The sequence below is a fragment of the Aotus nancymaae genome, unplaced genomic scaffold (genome assembly GCF_030222135.1).
Source record: "Aotus nancymaae isolate 86718 unplaced genomic scaffold, 86718_ANA_hifiasm-v0.15.2.pri h1tg000057l, whole genome shotgun sequence".
In the NCBI taxonomy this organism is placed as follows: Eukaryota; Metazoa; Chordata; class Mammalia; order Primates; family Aotidae; genus Aotus; species Aotus nancymaae.
Genome location: NW_026988471.1, coordinates 59,775,791 through 59,800,127, shown reverse-complemented (window position 1 = coordinate 59,800,127; position 24,337 = coordinate 59,775,791). Strand labels below are relative to the sequence as shown.

The 24,337-nt window shown below is 38.3% G+C and overlaps 2 protein-coding genes across 9 annotated transcripts in view; one reads left to right on the top strand and one right to left on the bottom strand.

Annotated features, from left to right (window-relative positions):
* Positions 1 to 238: 238 nt before the first annotated feature.
* Positions 239 to 22,550, bottom strand: PEX13 (peroxisomal biogenesis factor 13). Of its 2 annotated transcripts, none has more exons than XM_012477256.2 (4): positions 22,488 to 22,550; positions 10,571 to 11,265; positions 5,747 to 5,872; positions 239 to 3,442 (listed from the first exon to the last, which is right to left on the bottom strand). In XM_012477256.2, the coding sequence occupies exons 2-4, from the start codon at positions 11,238 to 11,240 to the stop codon at positions 3,144 to 3,146; spliced, it is 1,095 nt and encodes a 364-aa protein (XP_012332679.1). In that variant the 5' UTR covers positions 11,241 to 11,265; positions 22,488 to 22,550; the 3' UTR covers positions 239 to 3,143. The 2 variants fall into 2 exon arrangements, with proteins under 2 accessions (XP_012332679.1, XP_012332678.2); XM_012477255.3 differs by lacking the exon at positions 22,488 to 22,550 and adding an exon at positions 22,247 to 22,389.
* The window catches only part of PUS10 (pseudouridine synthase 10), a 70,167-nt gene continuing 67,898 nt past the window's right edge, over positions 22,069 to 24,337 (top strand). Inside the window, exon 1 of one of the 7 annotated variants that reach the window (XM_064364153.1) lies at positions 22,069 to 22,089. The gene's annotated coding sequence lies outside the window, so the exon portion shown is untranslated. The other 6 variants (XM_064364149.1, XM_064364150.1, XM_064364147.1 and 3 more) reach the window with 6 other exon arrangements.

Here is a 24,337-nt window from a genome sequence, read left to right as displayed (position 1 = left end):
TAGGACTTAAATCTTACAGTAAGCAGTGATGTCTAAACTAGAATCTAGATCTCCCAAAATCTAGGTATGAAGTCTTTTCATTTAACTCACCTGTAGGTAATTTTATATAAATGTATTCTTTTTCTTTAAATCCAAAGAAACAGACATGTTAGTTTGCAGTAGGTAATATATACAATATTAAAAAGAGACTTCATATTAATTCTAATCCTGCATTAACAATTTATCTTTTAAAAGTCAATCAAGTTTAACATATTTTTATTTCTCCAATAAAAGTAACTTCACAACTACTAAAAATAAAACTTTAACTGTATTCAGTTTCCATTCATTTTTCCATTAAAGAAAGCACAAGATAAAGGACAGCTGTGTTCAAGAAAATGTGTAATTATGACACATGGACAGACTGAATCAAGTACGGACATAAAATGTTAAAACATGAAAATGTATCGTTCTCTTACCATTTCCTTCCTGAACTCATAAAATACAATCAGAAAAATTAAAAGAAACATGTTTTATTATTGCAACTTATGATTTATTTTATTAAAAAGGTTTTGATGTGTTAATTTCTGTAAAGTAGTACTCCTTAAATAAGTTCCTAAAAATAATATTGGAGCCTTGAACATTTAATCTCAACTAAAAACATTACTCTAAAACTGTCATGATAAAAAAAAGGTTAAAAAATTTCTCTTTATTCTAGTCCTGAATTCCTTCTCCAGAATTTTAATACAAGAGGAATTTTCAGACACATATAGTTACCAGTCAGATAATGCATACTGTAATTTAGCAGACTTAACCAAACAATAAATACCCTTACAAAAGTGCCTCTGTTTTCTCACTCTGTGCTGTACTCTTCTCCCTATACATCTTTCATAGTGGTCACTTCAACTTTACTTCTAGCATCCAATTTAGACGTCTCAACCCCAAATTTAATAATTTGTTTTATCAAAAATTTGAGAATAAAAATTCTATAAATTATCATCTAACAAATCAAAGCAGAACCTTTAATTGTAGAACACAAATAATAAATAACATACAAGAAACATTATCTCTTGAACATCAAGGCTAATACCTGGGTGTTGGAAAACTGGCCAAAGATAAATACATTTTACTATAAAGTATTAATTTTTCTGCACTGGGTCTAGATTTCTATTTTAAATAATATGTTAGTTATGAAACTGTCATTTGAAAAGGCTTTCCAAGAAGCCTTTAGTAAAGTTCTTCTATGCTGGGTGTGTAGTATTTGGTTCCTGTATGTTTTAGTCAGAACTATTCGAGAATTACTTATTTGTTGAACATAGTCTGTAAGAAAGATAAAAATACTAAATCACAATTTTTATCAAACAGTTCAAAGTTTTTAACAATATTTATAAATGTATTCTTATACATCTGTATTCCTGATAGTATTACTCTGTAGTATGTTCATAGCAAGGATATGAATTTTCTAATTTTCTGGGAAAATAATCAGTGTACTGAAAGTTAACTGCATTTAAAATCATTATGAAACAAAAAAACATGTCAAATAGCATTATCGTATCCTTTTCTTTTGAGACAGAGCCTCGCTCTGTCGCCCAGGCTGGAATGCAGTGGTGCAACCTCAGCTCACTGCAACCTCTGCCTCCCGGGTTCAAGCGATTCTCCTGCCTCAGCCTCCTGAGTAGCTGGGACTACAGGTACATGCTACCACGCCTGACTAATTTTTGTATTTTTAGTAGAGACAGGGTTTCACCATGTTGGCCAGGCTGGTCTCAAACTCCTGACCTCAGGTGATCCGCCTGGCTTGGCCTCCCAAAGTGCCGAGATCATAGGCGTGAGGATTACTGTATTCTAAATGGCAGCTGAGCACTGAGACTGTAAGTCAGTCTCAGTAGTAAAAATTAAATGTAAAAGAAAAATGTATCCAGCCAGGCACAGTGGCTCATGCCTGTAATCCCAGCACTTTGGGAGGCCGAGGCGGGTGGATCACGAGGTCAAGAGATCGAGACCATCCTGGTCAACATGGTGAAACCCCGTCTCTACTAAAAAAATACAAAAAATTAGCTGGGCATGGTGGCACGTGCCTGTAATCCCAGCTACTCAGGAGGCTGAGGCAGGAGAATTGCCTGAACCCAGGAGGCGGAGGTTGCGGTGAGCCAAGATTGCGCCATTGCACTCCAGCCTGGATAACAAGAGCGAAACTCCGTCTAAAAAAAAAAAAAAAAAAAAGTATCCAATGTGACACATTTTCAATATTTACAGAGCATACTAAATACGGAATTTAAAAAATTACACAAGGTGGAAGCAGAAAATCTATAAAAAGATTAAATATTATTACTATAACTGACTATATCATTAAGTGCAAACTTAAAGAACTCAAGTATTTGTTGTAGGAAAAGAAGGTATACCTTTCATATATTTCTGATTCACCCAGTATGAAAACTAGTCATATTTTAAAGAGATAAAGAGTTAAGTGATCCTTAGAAGAAATGGAACAATTTATAAGAAAGATAAATTTCAGACTACTTTTTACTAGGAGGGAAAACTATTAGGGCTACATACTCTATCATTCTAGAACCATCTCCTTTAGAATGCTTCTGGGTGACCTTTTAAATTTTTAAAAATACAGTAAAAGATAATAGTGTCAGTTGTTTGTGGGTGAAAATATAAACCCAACACTGGATATAATATAGATAAGAGAATTTTATTACTGAGATTACTTAAAGTTGTAAAAAAAAAAAAAAATTAACCTTTTTGCCTGTTCTCATACTGTTAGGTTATCACCCCATTTCTAAAGATTCCAAGTCAATTAATGTAGAACTTTTAAAAGTATTAATGATCCCTATTATACCAAATTGTGCATGCTATAGTTCATCAATCTTACTCTTCCAATAAACCTAGAGATTTAAATAAGATGAAAATGACAGCAGTCTCCATAATCTTAAAATCTAGGTGAAACAAATGTTCTCATGGTCCAATAACGTGTATAATAAAATGTAACCAGGTCACCAGACCAAGATACTAGTGTATAACTTTAATAATTTCTAGCAGCAAAACACCTGGGATAGCCAATAACAAATGTTTTCATTGGATTGTAGATTCATTTCTTTGTGAGAAATAATTTTAAAAAGTACTCTAATGTATTGTTCAACTGCAAGCAAATGTGAAAGATATCAAAGATCCTGTTTTTCTCCACCTTTCCCAGTGGAATCAGGTGCAACTGGAACCTTATTAGTTTCAACAAAAACAGATTCAAAGGCAGCTTCCTGTTCATCCACAGAATCAGCAACTGTGGCTCCTTTAGTTAGTGTTGGGTTGTTAAAAGATTGTTGCTGCTTGGAAATTTTACTTGATTCCACCATTTTCCTACCTCTTCTTTTACCAAGAATTTTGACATAATTCGCTGGTATAAGTCCTGTTGTTTGGCCATCAAGACTAGCCAGAAGCCAACCGCGCACTTTGGGTTGTTGTTCTGATGGAAAAAAAAGACAATCTTGTAATTACAACATACTTTGGAGGTCCAACAGAATATTAATGGTAAAATGTCATATTCAGGAAAATACATTATGTTTATATAATAGATAACAAATAGTACATGGGTATATATTCAAAATCAAATGCCGAGTAGGCTTAACAGTTCTGGGGTCCATTCCTATAATTTCTTTTTATAGTTACTAAATATTTCCTTCTACCTTGAAGAACATAAAGTTTGTATCAGTTGGTCCATTCACAGGGTAAGGAGATTTAGTTCTCTCAAAACTGAAAACATCATTGACCTTCATACTTTAAATTGGAGTCTAAGAAATGAATATCTCATTCCTTCTCAACCAGGTAAATTAGGTATAGAAAAGATATACCTTTATGCACTCAGTTTTCTTAGCCTACTTTTGGCAAAAATATAAAATTCATTTCATATGATTATGGTAAACAATCCTGAAGATAGTAAATGTTAATTTCAATCCAAGATGGACAAAAAAACTGAAGACCCCAGTTATTTCTAGCCATATGATAAAGGTAATACTCTAAGCTTAAAGTAAGAAAGATTATTTAATTTATCCAATTTTCTATAGTATTTTCCTATTTTATCTATATCTTTAAAAAGTTGCTTAACTTACAATTTTAGTTCAACATTATAATTTAGGCACAATATAAGACTTTTTAATGTTTAATGCACTATAATAACAGGGAAAAAAACAAACAAATTTACCATGTCTATGAATGATTTTGTTCCAAATGTCCAAACATACTTTTCTTGAGCAATGGAGGAAAGCCAAGAAGCAAGCTAGTGTTAAGATGCACTATTCATTCAAGAATGAAATATAAAATTTTTCTGAAGTATTATGTAACTGAAAGAAGCCACATGACTTCTATTTAATTAAAATTGTTTGTGTTGCTCCTATCTCTAACAACAAATCTTCAAAAAAAAAAAATCATTCATTTGAAATCCAAAATAGTAAATTGCTATTTTTCCTATAAGAAAAATATAAATAGAATACCTAAAAGTCTAGATGTTTGTTTTTTATTTTTTTCTTGAGACAAAGTCATGCTATGTTGCCCAGGCTGGGGTGCAGTGGTGCTACTCCACAGGTGTGATTACAGTGCAATACAGCCTCAAACTCCTGGTCTCAAGGGATCCTCCTGCCTTAGCCTCTCGAGTAGGTGTGACTACAGGTGCACACCACTGCACCTCACTTAAGTCTAGGTTTTATGTAAAAGGGATGAGGCTAAGATTTACTAATCTGATCCAAATTCTTCAATTATTTACATACTAATGATTTGAACACTGAAGGTATTTCTTCCCTGTGTAGACTGACTAAAGCCAGTAAAAGGCTGAAGTTTCCATTAATAGATTCTTCCATGAAAAAAACAGCCAGAGTTGTTAAAAGCACAAGGTCTCAAGTTAGACAAACCTAGATTCATAGTCCAGTTGTATTGCACCTTATCTTTGTGATACTGGATAATTTACTTAATCTGAGTCTCAGTTTCTTCAAGTGTAAAACAAGGACAGGATAATAATAGTCCCACTTCACAGTATTATTATAAGGGTTAAATGAAATACATAAAATACAGTACCTTGAACATAGTACTCAATAAATAACATGTTATTAGTAACTTCATCAACAAAACGTCACTTTTTTGCAATAAACCTGAATCCCCACAAACACATAAATTAAAAAAAAAAAACTCATAAAAATCCTGATAATTATTACTGAGGAAAGGTGAAGGGAAGATCATTTTCCTGGAGTCATTAAAAACTATCAGTGACTTAGTCCAAAAACCTGAGATGTGTATAAATTTCTTGCTGGGGTTTATAATACTTCATGATATTTCCTAAAATACTCATGATGAAATTTCTGAAGTAAACACTACTGAAGTAATAAAGAAGCAACACCAGTCCCAGTAATCAAGGACTGACAGCAATGCTTAGATGATGCTAGATAATTTCTTTGCTTAATTACATTTGTTATGTTTAGTTACCGACATCACATTTTTGTGTGGGGATTAACAGTTTGAAATTCAAGTATTTGGAATTTAGAAAAACCTATATAAACAAAGCCTTTCCTTATTTCAGTGAAATACTATTGGAATAACTCTGCTGGGGCATTTCTCCCTGACTCCTCCAGATTTGGAAGGTCAAATTGACATGAAAAAGAAGTTCTAGTAACTGTCTCTAAGTTAACTAATAATGAACAAGATCCTTTGTCATAGTTTTTAATACTGCATTTATAAATATTAAAAATTTACAGATAATTTCAACTTATTCATAATTTGTTACCTTTGAGAGCTAAGTTTAGCATATCACCAGCCCGGAAAGAAATTTCTTCTTCAGATACAGCAGTAAAATCATATTCTGCTCTGGCAACTACATGGTCATCCTCACCACTTGCCCAGTTGATGCTGTCTATAAGCCAAATTAAAACTAGGTTAATAAAATTTACAAAAGAAAAATGCAGATATTTCACTGGCTATGGTTTGCATAAATTTGCCAAGAGAAAGTCCTCCCCTCCCAAGTAAAATCTATAATGAATACTATGTTAAATCAACAATACATCCACTAAAGATACCTATTATAAACTTTTTCCTTTATTTAATCTCCAGCTTCCAGTTCCCTTACCATGAGCCAGGGGGTTGGCAATTTTTTCTGTAAAGGGTCAGATAAATATTTTAGACTTTGCAGGCCAAGTGGCAAAACAGGATATTGTGCAATTACTTATATAAAGAGAGAAAACAAAATTTTCATAAATTTATTGACAAAATTCAAAATGTAATAACCATGTTCCTTTTTTGTACTACAGGTCTATTTGGAAGCTCCTTAGAATGAAATATTTTGGGGAAAAGATATTTCACTTAATTGGAATTCAATTATAAATATTCATTTGCTAATTCCAATTCATAGTAAGATTTGAGGAACTGCATTTTTGAAAATGCCTTTTCATACAGACAAGTAATGTCAAATCTTAATGTTAGTCTATGAGTATGTGGTTTTAATTGAGCATATTTTAATTGAGCATATTTATGAGTTGGGAGAGTAACAGACCAGAATTCTGTTAAATTCTTCTCTTGATATCTGCCTTTTACCATGTTATTACATTGCAGATTAATCACTTCCAAATGCAGAGTAAGTGCAAGTTCCTCAATTGCATAGCTGAATGGATTTTGAAATATGGAAATTTCCTTTGTGCTTGAATGGAGGTCCAAAAAATGCTCTGGCATTGAATTAACAGCTTAAGCTTGGAAAATGTATCTGCTGCCATCTTGTGTGAGAATGGAGATACTGCTTCTTGTGTTAACTTCTGACAGACTGAGGTATATAAAGCAGTGTGACATTATTTATGAGTCAAACAATGTTAGGTGTTGTCAAAACTTTACTCCAGCGTAAGTTTTGCATATAAGCACTGTTCTGCTTTGTGGATTTAGCTTGAATTATTTAATAATATAAACAAGTCAGCTTAGGCACGATGGCTCATGCCTATAATTCCAGTACTTTGAGAGGCTGAGGCAGGGGGAACTGCATGAGTCCAGGAGTTCAAGACCAACCTGAGCAACATAAGGAAACCTTATTTCTTTTTCTTTTTTTTTTTCTAAGACGGAGTTTCGCTCTTGTTACCCAGGCTGGAGTGCAATGGCGGGATCTCGGCTCACCGCAACCTCCGCCTCCTGGGTTCAAGCAATTCTCCTGCCTCAGCCTCCTGAGTAGCTGGGATTACAGGCACACGCCACTGTGCCCAGCTAATTTTTTGTATTTTTAGTAGAGACGGGGTTTCACCATGTTGACCGGGATGGTCTCAATCTCTTGACCTCGTGATCCACCCGCCTCGGCCTCCCAAAGTGTTGGGATTACAGGCGTGAGCCACTGCGCCCAGCCCAGGAAACCTCATTTCTTAAGGAAAAAAAAAAATATATATATATATATATATTGTGTGTGGTGGCATGAGCCTGTAGTCTCAGCGTGAATCGCTTGAACCTGGAAGGCAGAGGTTGCAGTAGTGAGCCAAGACTATACTACTGCACTCCAGCTTGGGCAACTGAGAGAGGCCCTGTCTCAAAAAGAAAATAACAACAACAAAAAATATAACTAAGTCTAGGCTGGACATGGTGGTTCATGCCTGTGATCTCACTCAGCACTGTGGGAGGGTGAGGAAGGATTTCTTGAGGCCAGGAGTTCAAGACCAGCCTGTGCAACACAGATCTCGTCTCCACAAAAAACAAATAAATTAGCCAGGCGTGGTGGTGTACATGTCTACTACTAGCTACATGAGCCAAAGAGTATCACGTGAGGATCACGTGAGCCAAAGAGTGTTAAGGTTGCAGTGAGCTATGATCATGCTACTGCACTCCAGCCTGGCTGACAAAGCAAGACCCTGTCTCCAAAAAGAACTCAAAATATAACCAAGTCTGCAGCAAAAGGTGATTTCTGAAGCCAAATGGGTTTAATAACAATAGCTGAAAGGAGTCAAGAAAAATTTCATTCTTGGCCTCAATCTCAAAACAATAAAATAAAATAAAACTTAAGCCTTGTTCGGCCATTGATTGCCATGCTGTAGGCCAGTTGGGATCTTCAGCTTCTATATTTGACAAAAATTCATAAAACTGACAATGATTATGTCACAAGAGTGAATAAAGTTTACCTTGACACTATTAGTTCAATAACATGATTAATCCAAATATTTCCTGCAATATACCTGCTGATGAATAACACAATGAATAACCATAGACAAAAAACTATATTTTCAAAAGCTTTGTAAATTTTGTCCAACTAGGCCTTTTCCTCCTCCACCTATATTTCTCACTATCATCAGCTGCAACACATCTTAGCAGATTCAGGTTGTACAGAATCAGTGTTTTCACCTTCTTTGGAAATATTCTTGTCTGTAGTTGAACCCTGTAGACTATTCACAGAGGCTAATTCTTCAGTCATTTCCAATTCATTATTGACTTCTCAAATAAACAACTGAGCAGTACTGTCTTTGTTTTATGCTGCTTTAATAGAATACTACAGACTGGGTAATTTGTAAACAATAAAAGTTTATTTGCTCACAGTTCTAGGGGCTAGGAAATCCTAGATCAAGGGGCTGCATTTGGTAAGGGCCTTCTTGTTGCGTCATAACATGGCAGAAGGCATATCACATAGCAAGAGAGTGCATGTGAGAGAGTAAGAGGGCCGAACTAGCTTGTATGATTTGTCAGGCTCAAGTGATCTGCAGGCCTCAGCCTCCCAGTGTTGGGATTACTTATACCATCTACTCCCTTCATCTCCTGCCACTAACACTTTGCTCCAACCACACTGTTCTCCTTCCTGTTCCCATGACATGCCACTTAAATACCTTTATACTTTTGCTGTTCGCTATGCCTCAAAACACCCTTCCTTTAAAGAGCTGTAGGGCTTATTCCCTCAACTGCTTCAGGGAGGCATTCCCTGACTATATGTAGCAGTTCAACCCCTGTTCCTACTCCTGACACTCCCAATATTCTTCCCTGTCTTGTTTTTTCCCCTATAGCACTTAGCACCTTCAGGCTTACTATATATTTTATTTATTTTCTTACTGTTTCTCCCTTATTAGATTGCCACAAAGGCAGAGATTTTTAAAATATATTTTATTCATTGCTATATCCCTAGCTCTGAGAACTCTTTGGTATGTAGTTGGCACCCAACAAATATTTATTGAGTTAATGAATAAAATGTTATCCCTCTAATAACCCAAATTTAAAGGTCTAGGGCATTTTGATTTCTACTTTGCCTTTATATACCTCATTTAGTCAGTGACTACATCCACTAAATCTATTATATCAATCCTGCTTCTCACACATTCTAGTTTGGGTCTTCATTGTCTCTCAAACAGTCTAATGCAAAAGTATCATAACTGATGCCCCCAAATTAATAAATACCTATTAAGTACCTTCTATTTGCCAAGCAGGTTAGATAGTAGGAATACAAAGGTGAATGTAACCTAAATCCTTTATGAATTACAACATGTTTTGACTTTTTTTTTTTTTTGAGACGGAGTTTCGCTCTTGTTACCCAGGCTGGAGTGCAATGGCGCGATCTCGGCTCACTGCAAACTCCGCCTCCTGGGTTCAGGCAATTCTCCTGCCTCTGCCTCCTGAGTAGCTGGGATTACAGGCACGTGCCACCATGCCCAGCTAATTTTTTGTATTTTTAGTAGAGACAGGGTTTCACCATGTTGACCAGGATGGTCTCGATCTCTTGACCTCATGATCCACCCGCCTCGGCCTCCCAAAGTGCTGGGATTACAGGCGTGAGCCACCGCGCCCGGCCTCATATTATTTCTTAATACTACAGGACAACTGCCAAACAAATCTCTTATTTTCTGCCTATGTACTTTTGTTCAAGCTGGTCTATCGGCTTGACAGTTTTTGTTTCTTTATTTAACTGATGAAAGGTTGCCTAGTTTTCAAAAATATAACTTAGATGCCGTTTCTTCCTGGATACCACAGTCAAAAACGATAGCTTCCCTTTTCTAAAGTGAGCTAATACTCTGTACCAGTTGAGAGAATATAGCTTAACATTCAAGCAGACCTGGTTTTGTTTATAGTTCTGCCTTATTAAATATGTGACCCCGGGTAAGTGAGTCTCTGAATCTCCGTTTTATCACTTGTAAAATGAGGATAATTCCTATCTCTTTGGGTTGTTGAAATAATTGAGATAAAACACACAAAATACCTAGCACAGTGTCTTACATATTAAAAAAGGTTCAAGAAACCTTACGTCTCTCCTCGACTGTCATATTTCTTATCACACTTTCTGCTTCATTACAATTACTTGTATATGTGTCTTGCACCACCTCCCTTCCAACACATTTTAGAAAGACAGGAATTACGCTCCATGTAGCTTTGTATTCTCCACAGCACCACGTTCAGTACCTTGTAAACAGTAAGGTAATATGCACTGTTTAACTGAACAATAAACTAATCAGCAAACCTATTTTTGCTATATATTTCTCTGCCAGTTTTGAAGCTCTTAACTGAAAATATAACTGGACCAAAATAGTAAATACAAATGAATATAAAGAAAACTAATTTAACAAATCTGTTCTTGAAATTTGAGATTATTATATGGTATCTAAACCTATTCCCTTACCTGTTACTTCGTCACTGTGAGTTGACAACAATTTCCAAATGAGGTAAGGACCACCAAGAGTAACAGCAAAGAACAAGAATATTGGCCAAGATTTTGCTGAGTTAGCTGCTCGGTCCTCAGCACCAAGGCATGCCACAGTTCCTTCACTTTCTGCCCAGAGGTCTTCATTCTCAGAGCCTCTTCTTAAACCTAACATCCACTGTAACCGTCTGTAAAGATACCTTATAGTCCTAACTAATGCAAAAGCTGAAAACACTTTTGTAAAGTGTATTTTCAATCGGGAAAAGTGATTTGCTACATCCAATACAGCCCTGAAACTGTTATAGACAGCTGAAAAGGTAGCATCCATCATCATACTGACAGAGGCAAAAGCATGCACAATACTTTCAATGGACTGAAATGCACCCCTGCTGCTTTCTTCAGCTTGCTGAACAAATCTACTGGGTGGAAGATCATCTACACGAAGGCGGTTGTAGCCCAGCCCATTATATCCGTAACTATAAGGGCTATAGCTTCCATAAAATGAATTTCCATAGGCACCATATCCAGAAGAAAATGAACTGTAAGCAGGTCTGAAGGTGTTCACACTGCTACTTCCTGTCTGCTGTGATGGCCTTGGAAGAACAGGTGGGGGCACTCTGGTAAGTGCCGGTTGTCCCGGTCTTGTCATTAAAGTAGGACCCAAATCAGCAGATCTAAAACCAAAGAAGATTCAAAACAGTTATTTAAGTGTACAATAAATTCAATTCAAAGTAACTATTAAACACCTCCTATATACCTAGTGCTATGACAAATTCTACTGATTTAGAGACAGAGTCTCACTCTGTTGCCCAGGCTGGAGCACAGTAGCACAATCAAAGCTCACTGTAGCCTCAACCTCCTAGGCTCAAGTGATCCTCCCACCTCAGCCTCCCAAGCAGCTGGCACTAAAGGTGAATCCCATCACACTTGGATACTTTTTAAATTTTTTGTAGAGGTGGGGTTTTGTCATGTTGCCCAAGCTGGTCTCAAACTTCTGAGCTCAAACGATCCACCCACCTTGGTTTCCCGAAGTGCTGGGAGTACAGGAGTGAGCCATTGCACCTAGCAATCATTTTACAGTTTAAAATTTAATAGTTTTTAGTATACTCACAGAAGTGTGTAATTATCACCATGTCTAATTCAGAATGTTTTCATCACCTCAAAAAAGAATCCCCATATTCATTAGCAGCTACTCCCCATTTCCTGCCCACCCCTCCCCCAATCTTTGGCAACCATGAGTTCATTTTCTGTCACTAGGTTTGTCTATTCTGGACATTTCATATATAGTTAATGCTTGTTATTTAAGACAGTTATATTCTGTAAAGTTGCTGTGAACTCTGAACCAGCAAATACCAAGTCACTGCTCCTTTCATCAACCAATCAATACATATACTTACATGTGTTTCTGTTTAAAGTTACTTTATTCCAGGTATATTGTTAACTCATAATGAATTCATGGCCAACAACACAACAGCTCATGCCTGAATGAAATTATCTAACACCTGTACTCTCTGTAAGGCACACCACAGACTTCCTGTGCTTAGGAATACTAGAGACCACTTCAGCACTATGCTTGGGCGCCATTTTAGACAGCAAAATCACCATTAAAAAATGTGAAAAAATTTGGCACTAAACAGACTTTGAAAAGGACAACTGTTTACAGCATGACAGCTGAAAAAGAAACCACAGTGTTGCTTTTTTGTCTCTCGGTTGTGTCAGCTAAGGGACAACTCAGATTTTTCCCTGATCTATGTTTGTACTCAAATGACTGTGAAAGTGCCAGGAATGTTGATTTTGAGATTACAAATAAATTTTAGTGAGACCAATGTGAAAATTTAGAATCCATAAATAATGAAGATCTATGGCAAATGGACACATACAATGTCTAGTATTTTGTGACTGGCTTCTTTCACTTAGCATAATGTTTCCAAGGTTTATCCATTTTATAGCATGTTATCAGTACAGGCAGCCCTTGGTATCTGTGGGGGAGTGGTTTCAAAACCTTTAGATACCAAAATCCACGAATGTTCAAGTCCCTAATATAAAATAGCATAGTATTTGCATATAACCTATGCACATCCTCCTGTATACTTAAAATCATCTCTAGATTACTTATAGTATCTAATATAGTGTAAATGTTATGTAATTAGTCATACTGTAGTGTTTAGGAAATAATGACAAGGAAAAAAGTCTTTACATGTTCAGTACAGATGAAATTTATTTTTCCTGAATTCTTTTTTTATTTTTTAAGAGGGTCTCACTCTGTTGTCCAGGCTAGAGTGTTGTGGCATGATCAAGACCATAGCTCACTACAGCCTCCAACTCCTAGCCTCAAGTGATCCTCCCACCTTGGCCTCCCAAAATGCCAGGAGTACAGGTGTTAGCCACCACATCGGGCCTATTTTCTGAATATTTTTGATCCACAGTTGGCTGAATCCACAGATGTGGAAGGCCAACTGTATTTCACTCATTTTTATTGCCAAATTATATTTGTATTATTTTATTGCCAAAATATATTTATATTATTTATAATATACATCAGTTGATGTATATTGAGGCTGCTTTTACTTCTCGCCTATTACAAATAATGCTGCAATGGCCATTTATATACAAGTTTTTGTGTGGACATGTTTGCTGGGTTATATGGAAACTCTACATTTAGCCTTTTAAGGAACTGCCAGATTGTGTTCCAAAGCATAATGTACCATTTTACATTCTCACCAGTGTACGAGGGTTTCCAGTTTCTCCACATCCTTGGCAACATCTGCTCTTATCTTTTTCCTTATAGCTATCCTAGTGGGTGTGAAGTGGTATCTCACTGTGGTTTTAATTTGCATTTCTTGATGGCTAACAATGTTGAGCATATTTTCATGTGCTTATTGGTCATTTTATTTATTTATTTATTTTTGAGACAAAGTCTTGCTCCATTGCCCAGGCTGGAGTGCAATGGTATGATCTCAGCTCACTGTAACCTCTGCCACCTGGGTTCAAGTGATTCTCCTGCCTCCGCCTCCTGAGTATCTGGGATTACAGGTGTGTGCCACCAAACCTGGCTAATTTTTATATTTTTAGCAGAGATGGGGTTTCATCATGTTGGCCAGGACGGTCTTGAACTCTTGACCTTGTGATCCACCCACCTCAGCCTCCCAAAGTGCTGGGATTACAGGTGTAAGCCACCGTGCCTGGCCTATCGGTCATTTTAAAATCTTATTTGGAGAAATACCTATTTAGATACTTGGCCCATTTTTAAGCTCACCTTTTTTTTTTTAGAGATAGGGTCTCCTGTCATTGAGGCTGGAGTGCAGTGGTGCAAACATGGCTCACTGCGGCCTTGACCTCTGGGGCTCAAGTGATCCTCCTGCCTCAGCTTCCTATGCAGCTGGGACCACCACTCCCATCTAACTTTTTGGTAGAGATGGGGTCCCCCAGGCTGGTCTCGAAGACCTGGGTTCAAGCAATCCTTCCACTTCTGCCTCTCAAAGTGTTGGGATTACAGGCGTGAGCCACTGCACTTGTCTTAGCCTTTTTATCACTGCTTTTTAAATTATTGTGCTATATGAGTCCAAATGTCTTTTAAAACTTTTTTTTGGACAAAAATTCGGTTAAGGCTCACACATTGCATTTGGTTGTTTTGTTTCCTTTCTCTTCTAAACTAGAACAATCCCATTTTTTTCAAATATTCCTGTACTTCTGAAGAGTCAACCCAGTTTTTTTCTAGAAATGTCCTACCCCCAGGCCAGGTGAAGTGGCTCATGCCTGTAATCCTAGGACTATGGGAGGCCGAGGCAGGCGGATCACCTGAGGTTAGGAGTCGGGAGACCAGCTTGGCCAACATGGTGAAACCCTATCTCTACTAAAAATACAAAAATTAGCCGGACGTGGTAGCAGGCGCCTGTAGTCCCAGCTACTCGTGAGGCTGAGGCATCAGAATTGCTTAAACTCAGGAAGCAGAGGTTGCAGTGAGCCGAGATCACTCCGCTCCACTCCAGCCTAAGCGTCAGAGAGTGAAAGTCTTAAAAAACAAAACAAAACAAAACAAAAAACTCCTACTGCAGATTTGTGTTTCTCCAGAATGTTAAGGTACTCTTATCTCACTTCCTATTAAGATTGCATTTAACAGATTGATTAGAATCAGGTTCAAATTTTTTGTCAAGAATAATTCATAAGTGATGTTGTTTACTTCACACAGTATTACTTTAGGAGGTACATAATGCTATATCATTGCCTCCTTATTTGTGAAGCTAAGTTTGATTAGTTGGTTAAGGAGGTGACTGTTAGATCTTTCCATTAAAATGTGTCTTTCCCTTTGTAATTAGTATATAATCTATGGGATGACATTTTGGTACCACACAAATATTCTATTCCCCAGCAACTGTTCATTTGATAGTTTAGCATCCATTCAACATCCTTGCCTGAAACAAATATTAGATGTGGAAATGCAAAATGGTAATTTTCTAATCTAGGCTAAAGTTTTAATTTAGATTTGTATTATAATACTGTAAACAAATTACTAGAATTCTACTTTTTTTTTCTTTTACTGGATCTAATGTTTAAAAATAAAACAAAACTTAAAAGGAGCCAGTGAACGGTCAGATAGTGCAGTGCATTCAGGCTTTGATGAAGCAGTTCTGCTCCAAAGTTGAAACAATAACAGAGAAAACAGAGAGAAAAACAAACAGGCATTATCTAGATTTAACACAAGACAGACAGACTTATGGAACAGAAACTAAACAGAAATGTAACATGTTAAGGAGGGCTGAAGCTAAGGGCATACTCAATTCTGGTTCTGTAATCAGGCAGTGACAGCCAAGATGCAGACTTCTATGAAATAACAAAAACAAAAAGTGCTCCATTAAAGTGGAACCAGTTCATTGCTTGAGGCTGGGAGTGAGGATGTGCCACTTTGGCTCCTACAAAGAGATTATAAAATTTGCTGACGACAGTTGAGTATTTTGAGAAAGTTACAGAACTAAGAAAGGGAGAGGACTGTGGTAAGGCCTCCAGCCCAGGAAATGAAACAACTACTAACTGACTTGATCTGTGATATCCTTAATCTAACTCACTGTTTTTGCAGTGTTTTCTTCATTTGCTTTTTGTTTTGAGACACGGTCTCATTCTGTTACCCAGGCCGGAGTTCAGTGGTGCAATCACGGCTCACTGCAACCTCAAATTCCTAGGCTCAAGTGATCCCTCTTACCTCAGCTTCCCAAGCAGCGGGGACTACAGGCATGTGCCATCACTCCCGGCTTTTTTTTTTTTTTTTTTTTTTAATAGAGATGGGTTCTCACTATATCTTGAGAGGCTGGTCTCCAACTCCTAAGCTCATGCAATTCTCCTGCCTTGTCCGCCCAAAGAGCTAAGACTGCAGGTGTGAGCCACCATGCCCAGGCTAGCCCACTGTTTTTATACCCGATTCTTCCCTAAGTGGTAGGTAGAAGGAACAGGTAGAGGCAACAGGAAATCTATTAGATGGAGAGGGGAACATGGAAGAGGGAAAAGAGAGAAAATAGAACTCTAAAACTACTACTCAAAATGACCATCTCAAAAATGCCCCACACATGAAGAAATAAAAACACTAAGAAACAAAGCCAACAAAAAACAAGAATAAAACCCAATGAAAAAAACTAATTTTATATAACAGCTCAGGAATGATTTCAGATATGTTAAAAATTATCAGAGAGAAATGAAACAGTATCTGTGAAATAAAAACTGAAATGAAATAAAAACACTTAAATATTTTTAAAAATCCATTTAAAAAAAATTTTTTTTTAATATTAAAAAAAAAATCCATTTTTTTCTATGTGGCCATAGAAAAGATGGCCACAGGCCAGGCGAGGTGGCTCATGCCTGTACTGTAATCCCAGCACTTTGGGAGGCTGAGGCGGGTGGATCACGAGGTCAGGAGTTCAAGACCAGTCTGGCCAAGATGGTGAAACCCCATCTCTACTAAAAATAAAAAAATCAGCCGGGTGTGGTGGTGGGCACCTGTAATCCCAGCTACTTGGGAGGCTGAGGTACAGAATTGCTTGAACCCAGGAGGCAGAGGTTGCAGTGAGCCAAGATCGCGCCACTGCACTCCAGCCTGGGTGTTGAAAGGGAGAGGAAAGGGAAAGGAAGGGAAAGCGAAAAGGAAAGGGAAAAGGAAAGGAAAGAGAGGTGGCCACAGCTACAGGAATTGCTTTCAACTATCTGTCAAGAAGAAAATTAGCTGCTGTACACTAAGGAGCAGAGTGGAAATACAGAACTTCGGAATTCTGCTTTAAGTAATGGTCGTTGAGGTAATTAGATTAACCCTCCCACTGAAAACTAGAAAGGTAGGAAATAGGAAAAATTTCTGTTTAAAGCATTAGAGAACAAGGCACTGAGGAATTCTGGAGTCAAAATCCAGGAGGAAAAAAAAACCCCAGAGAGCCAGATATTTTGAGATGTTTCTCTAGAAACTAGGGCCAATTCCAGAAGAGATGGTTGAGGATGAGAAGCTGGGCAGAGATCTTAACAGACTCCCTGGGCTAAGGAGACATAAATTGGAGTTCAGAACTCTAAAGACGAAGGCCATAGGGAACCCTCACACTTCAGATTGGGACCATATAAACCTAAAAAGGGATCTATGCTAGTAGAAAGGGTGAAAGGGTTAACAGGAAATAGACTAACTCTGGCAGGAATGAAAACCAAGTTTTAAATCAGTTCATTTCTTCATTGGATTAAAGTGATTCTAGATTGTTAGTGGCCTAACATTCTGGTCAAAATGAAAAGTCATTAGACAAAGATATCTTTAGGCCTCAGATTACATTAAACTGCCTATATACAATGTCCAGCTCTCATTAAAAATTAAATGGGCTTGGCTGGGCATGGTGGCTCACTCCTGTAGTCACTCCTGTAAGCACTTTGGGAGGCCAAGGCAGGTGGATCACTTGAATCCAAGAGTTTGAGACCAGCCTGGCCAGCATGACAAAACTCTATCTCTACTAAAAATACAAAAATTAGTCAGGTGTAGTGGTGCATGCCTGTAATCCCGGCTACTCACGTGGCTGAGAGGCAAGGATCACTCGACCAGGGAGGCAGAGGTTATAGTGAGCTGAGATTTTACCACTGCACTCCAGCCTAGGCAACAGAGCAAGACTCTGTCCTGATAACAATAATAATAATAATAATAATAATAACAACAAGGCTTATATAACAAAATTACATATTAAAAAAAGAGAAACTTTAGATAATACAAAGACTTACCTCAAAACAAACAAACAAAAGACAGAGATGGCCCACAAGTCAGAGAGCTGACAAAAAAAAAGCCAGGAACAATTTAGGTCCCTTGATGACAATGTTGAGACAGCAGATCTCTTGACTTCTTGCTAACTAAACAATAAATGTCTTCGTAGTCCAAAGCATAGTAAGTCAGATATTGTTACTTATAGCAGATACCATTCCTGATATAACGCTTAACAGAAGAAGAGAGGAAAGACTAGTGTTCAAACAAAACTTAAAATAGTATTTAAAGGTATAATTGGTGAGAATTTTCCTGAAATTAAAAAAAGACATGAATCCTCAGACTGAATACTGCGGGTACTAAGCAAAAAGAAACAAATATAGTATATATGTGTGTCTGTATAATTCATACCTAGATACAATATAATAAAGCTAGAGGACCAAAGATATCAGACAAAATCTAAAAGGCTACTAAGGAGAAGGCAGTCTGCCTATAAAGAAATCAATTAGGCCAGGTGAGGTGGCTCACACCTGAGAGTCACCTGGGAGGCTGAGGTGAGTAGATTGCTTGAGCCCAGGAGTTTGACACCAGCCTGGGCAACATGGGAAAACCCCATCTCAACTAAAAATATAAAAATTAGTTGGGCATCATGGCATGCACCTATAATCCCAGCTACTCAGGAGGCTAAGGCAGGAGAATCACTTAAGCCTAGGTCATAGAAGCTGCAGTGAGCCGTGATTACACCACTGCACTCCAGCCTGGGTGGCACAGTGAGACACTGTCTAAAAAAAAAATCAGGCTCAACAGAAAAATTTACCTAGCTATAAAACTTTGATACAAAACCAGAATAGTACAAAGAAAGAAAATTTCAATTTCATCTAGGAACATGTATGCATGTCTTACAATATTGGAACAGAATTCTTTTTCTTTTTGGAGACAGGGTCTTGCTATGTCACCCAGGCTAGAATGCAGCAGTATGATGACAGCCAACTGCAGCCTTGAACTCCTGGACTCAAAGGATCCTCCCACCTCAGCCTGCCTAGTAGCTAGGACTACAGGCACACACCATTACACCTGGCCAATTTTAAAAATTTTTATAGAGACAGGGTCTTGCTGTGTTGCTCAGGCTGGTCTTGAACTTCCAGCCTCAAGCAATCCTCCTGTCCTGGCCTTCCAAAGTGCTGGGATTACAGATGTGAGCCACACCACCTAGCCTAGAACAGAATTCGAAATTGCATATCACAAAACAAATCATGACTAACCAGAGTTCACTGAGAAATGCAAGGGTGGTTCAACATTAGAAAGTTAATTGATACAATAAACCACATTTTCATATTAAACCAAAAACACATACAATGGTCTCAACAGATGCAGAAAAGCTATTCATAAAATTTAATACTTCTTCATGATAAAAATCTCAGCAAGGTAGGGCCGGGAGTGGTGGCTTACACCTGTAATCCCAGCACTTTGGGAGGCTGAGGTGGGCCAATCACCTGAGCTACCCAGGAGGCTGAGGCAGGAAAATCACTTGAACCCGGGAGGCAGAGGTTGCAGTGAGCCTAGATCATGCCACTGCATTCCAGCCTGGGAGACACAGTGAGACTCCGTCTCAAAAAATAATAATAAAATAAAATAAAAAAGAAAATTAAAAAAATCTGAGCAAAGTAGCGAGATAGAATTTTGACAGGATATCTATCAAAAACAAAAAGCAACTTCACACTTAACGGTAAAAAACTTCAGAAGCATTCCAGTGGAAGTCAGGACCAATATAAGGATGCTGGCTTATCTGTAAATGACAGAACTGTCTACATAGAACTAAAGAGAATTTCAACCAAAGCATCAGAACTAATTAAGAGTTTGACATTATGCTGTACTTAACATTTATATTAGAAAAAATCAATAGCATTCTGCCATACCAGTTAATAACCAACTGGAAAATGTAAAAGGAAAAAAGAAAGCCTGTTTGCAACTACCACAGCAAAAATAATCTAGGAATAAAAAATAAAATATGAGAAAACAAACTTCATGGAGATAAGATATTTAAGATAATCAAAATTCTCACCAATTGTAGCTTTTACAATATTCATGGAATAAAAAACTTACTTGATCCATAAATTCAGCTCAGTTCCAATAAAAATCCCAGTAAGACTTTTTAAAAAGGTCTAACTGTAACAAGGGCAATTACAAAGAACAGCAATGTGTGGAAACTATTAACATCCAAAAATCTAGACTTACAAAATTCTATAATTAAGATAGTGTGATGCTAGTAAACAGAAAGTGCTCAAAACAAAACCACATATTTAGGAAAACCTGATATGACATAGATGGCATTATAAACTAGGAACGGACTACTCAATAAATGATGCTGGGATAATTAGTTACCTATATGGAAAAAAAATTAGATTCCCTATTTCATATTGATTTTTTTTTTTTTTTTTGGTACGGAGTCCCACTCTGTTGCCCAGGCTGGAGTGTAGTGGAACAGTCTCGGCTCACTGCAATCTCCACCTCCCAGGCTCAAGCCATTCTCCTGCCTCAACCTCCTGAGTAGCTAGAATTACAGGCAACCGCCATCACGCCCGGCTAATTTTTGTATTTTTATTAGAGACAGGGTGAACCATGTTGGCCAGGTTGGTCTCGAACTCCTGGCCTCAGGTGATCCACCCACCACAGCCTCCCAAAGTGCTGGGATTACAGGTGTGAGCCACTGCACCCGGCCTGATTTTTATACAAAGTCAGTTCCATGTGTATTAAAGATATGAATGTGAAAACCAGAAGATTTAAAACATACAGAAAAACTGTCCTGATCTAGGTAGACAGGATTTCTTAACCAAGACAAAAAGCACAGACAATAAAATATGAAAATTTTGACTATATTAAAATAAAAAACATCTGTACAAAAAATTGAACATAAAGACAAGCCACACAGTGAAAGATATTAGCAAAATATACTAACAAAAAACGATTAGTATCAACAATAAAGTACTCTTACAAATTGATAAGCAAAGATAAAGCCAATTGAAAAATGGGCAACGGAAAAACAAAAACAGACATTAACAAATAATATATAAACAGTAATATGTAATTACAATATATACAATATATATTATTGTTACATTTTAAATATAAAATGCATATAATTAGCACAAACCTAAGCACTAAAGTATAAAAACATTACTGAGTATTTGAAACACCAAATAAGGACAAGAGTCACCACTGGAAAGAAGAATGGGAGAGTTTAACTGTCTAACTTTTCTTTTTAAAAATAAATCTGGCAAGTGTTAACATTTTTTGAAGTTGGGTAGTGAATATACAGGTATTATCTTACTCTACTAGTCTCTATGTTTAAAATACTTCATAATGAAAAAAGTGGGAAACTGGTTAATTTCACATAAGAAGGACTTTAACAGATGCAAAAAATAAAACCTTTCTCATTCGACAAGCAGTCTAAATCGGGAAAAAAAAGAACCCACTCATAAAAATAGTAGCAGATAATGTCATCGTGACTTACCAGAGTTTAAAGCTTATTACTTGTAATGTGTCCTTATTAAATTAAGTAGTTACTGTGTTAAAGCTATAGTGTTTAAATAAAAGATTTCAGAACACAGCAGAAATACATCCCAGTAACATATTGGGGTTTATATGCATTAGAAAAACCTACAATAGTAGGTAACTTGACATTTGAATCACACCTATCTGAATTAAGATGTCCAGCACTACCAAACAAAAGCCACACGAGGCCACGAAACACTCCCAACTCTGTATGTTTTTGCCTTTTTAAAGTCCTGTAAACCAACGGATACTGATTAAAAACAAAACAAAAACTACAGGCCTCAGAAAAATACACTATTTTGCACACAAAGGCCATCCATAGGCCTCAGATCTAGAACTCCTGCTTTAAAGTTGCTTCTCCAATCTCGATCCGAAACACTGGCTGAATTTTGCTGGAAAAGAATGAAAAGTGTACACAGCTTGGGTTCCAGTTGCGTAAAACCTTTCGGGCTTTCACCAACTTCTCGACGAGAGGTTAACACCTTTAACGAGAAACTTTGCTCCCTGTCGATGCCTTGTCTGGGCAAATGCCTCTCTCAACTGCTACAGACCCAAAGTCTAAGCTTAGCTAAAGAGGGAGAAGCCATTGTGTCAAAATGTCTTGTAAACAGAAGGGATAGGAAGCCGCCCCCCTTTCTTTCAAGCACAGGGACCCAGAGAGACGCCCAGGAGCTCCCAAAAAAACGTTGCTGCTAAGAGAGGCCGGGTCAGAAACAGCTGTGAGACACTGAAATCCCCACTGGTAAGCGCCTCAGCTCCACCTCGACCCCTACCCACAAGGCTATGGGGCTGGTTGAAGGGGGAAGGGGAACATCTCCGCCAACAACCGCTTCAACCGCCTCCTGACAAGTCCCCACTCGGGCCCACCAAACTCACAGCCTGAAGAATCGCACACTCACTGGAAAGTGGGGCCGGGTCCTGGTCCCGGTCCGGTCCCCGGAATTCGGCGGGTCTCCCAAGGTTTGGGGGGAGGTGGCGGCTGGGACGCCATCTCCTCCTCCTCCGCTCGGCTCCCGTTCCCCTCCCGGACTGTCCAAGCCTGCGTACACCAACACCTCGAACGCCAGGCACAATGGACAGAACACCGAGCCGTCCACCCCGCCCACCCCTGCATTAAGGACAAGGCTTGAGTTACTTTACCAGCTGAATCCAGACCGCGGGAGGATGCCACTGATTTGTAGGAAGAAACACGTTCTTTGTATTTGCCCTAGAAAGAGCTCCTGTCCTAACCCGCGGGTAAAGGCTCATCGATATTTCTGGCAGCATCTACAACGCCCTAGACCTCGGAGCGCCCCCCCACCCCGCGAGGCTTATGAAGGACTGGACCGGTCAGGCTCGGAGTAAAGCTTCACGCATTTCTACACGCGCGGGGGAGGTGGGGGAAGGTGGCAAACTAGGCACTTTGACAGAGTTCCCTACAAACAAGAAGGGAGAAGCTCACTTAGTCCTAGCGAGAGCGGCCTGGTACTTTCGTTCTAAAGCCCACGTTTCCTCGGGGAACAGAATTGCTAGACGCAAATAGGTGCGTTGTCTTTAGTCTTCCCTGTTCCCCTCGAGGGCCGGAAGGGGTTAAATCTCAGGCTCCGGCATCTGGGGAGAAGGTGAGGCGGGTAGGTAAGAGGTGAAGGGGTGCAGACTGGGTGCAGAAGAGGTGTGGCGAGAGAGAGGTCGTTTCTCTCCCGCTGGAACGACTTTGTTAAAGGAGGGGTGAGTGGGAAGTTTGTTGGACCTGACCGAAGGGGGAAGGGCTAGCTTGGCTAAAACTGAGGCTTGAGGTTAGATCTCGAGATGAACTTTTCAGGAGTCCACAGTAGATTCCATAGCTGAATGTTTCAGAAGTCTAGTGAAGTGCGATCACCTCTTTCCCCGTAAATCTGCACCCCCAGCCCCGTGCTGCGGTACAAATGACACCTTTAGGTAGGGAAATGAGTTTTAAAAGATCTTAGGATGTCGTTCGTTTGGTCGTTTAGGTAGTTTTTTCATGCCCTACTCATTTCCTCGTTTTCGATGACTTGTTTTGCAGTCGTCCAAGAGGTGAAAATAAAATCCTCTCCTCCAGTAAGCCAGAGACTGGACTAGTTATCCCTGTTTTGGGGAGGAGGGATTCAGTCCTCCGAGGGAGCCTGACACGTGAAAAGGCGGCTTTGTAGCAACTTGTTACAGAGTTATTTCTGTAAAACAAACACGTAAACGAAAAGCGAACATCTTGAGGGTAACCAACACTGGAAAACTTAGATTGTGGGATGCCTTTCTCAGGGCTTGCTTTCAAACATAATAAATCTAATGTGGACAACCAATTTCTGATATCTTAAGCAATCCTGACATTTCATTACATCAAGATGAAACAACCAAATTTAAGGCGTAACGTATTTTCTCCTTTTAATGTTAATATTCTTGAGAAGTTGCTAAATTATTGCTAGGGGAAAATAATGTTGACAGGTTTGTAAATTCGTAGCTCGTTTATTAACATACACATTCAAACAAAGGTCTTTTTGTTTGAGGACTATTTTTAGACCTCTTCAAATTACTCAGAACTGGAAGTTTTGTAATTCTCATCAGGTTTGGGAACTTCTCAGAGCCAGGATATTGTAATATGTCATTTACTCACTTTGCATGATACCTTTGTTCTTGTGAACTTATTGGGGAAATAAACATTGTCTTACAGCAGTAGAAAATAAAACAAATTTTAATATAGCTATTTAAGTCTCAAGGGAAATCTTCGTTAAGTGTCCTTTTAAAGTGCTTATGATTTCTTTATTGGAAGAGGGTGTGTTTGTGTCTCTTTTTGAGTTAAATGTTACTTCTGAATTAAGTAAGATTATTGACCTTGACTAATGGAGAAAAAATAACTTAGAATAACAGGTGAAACAGAAACGGTTTCTCTGTGAGGAGAGTGTATGTAGTCAGGGATGCACTTTAGATGCTTATATTCAGCCCCTCACAGCATCACAGCATCTGATCCCTTCTCTGCATTAAACTAGATTAAATGG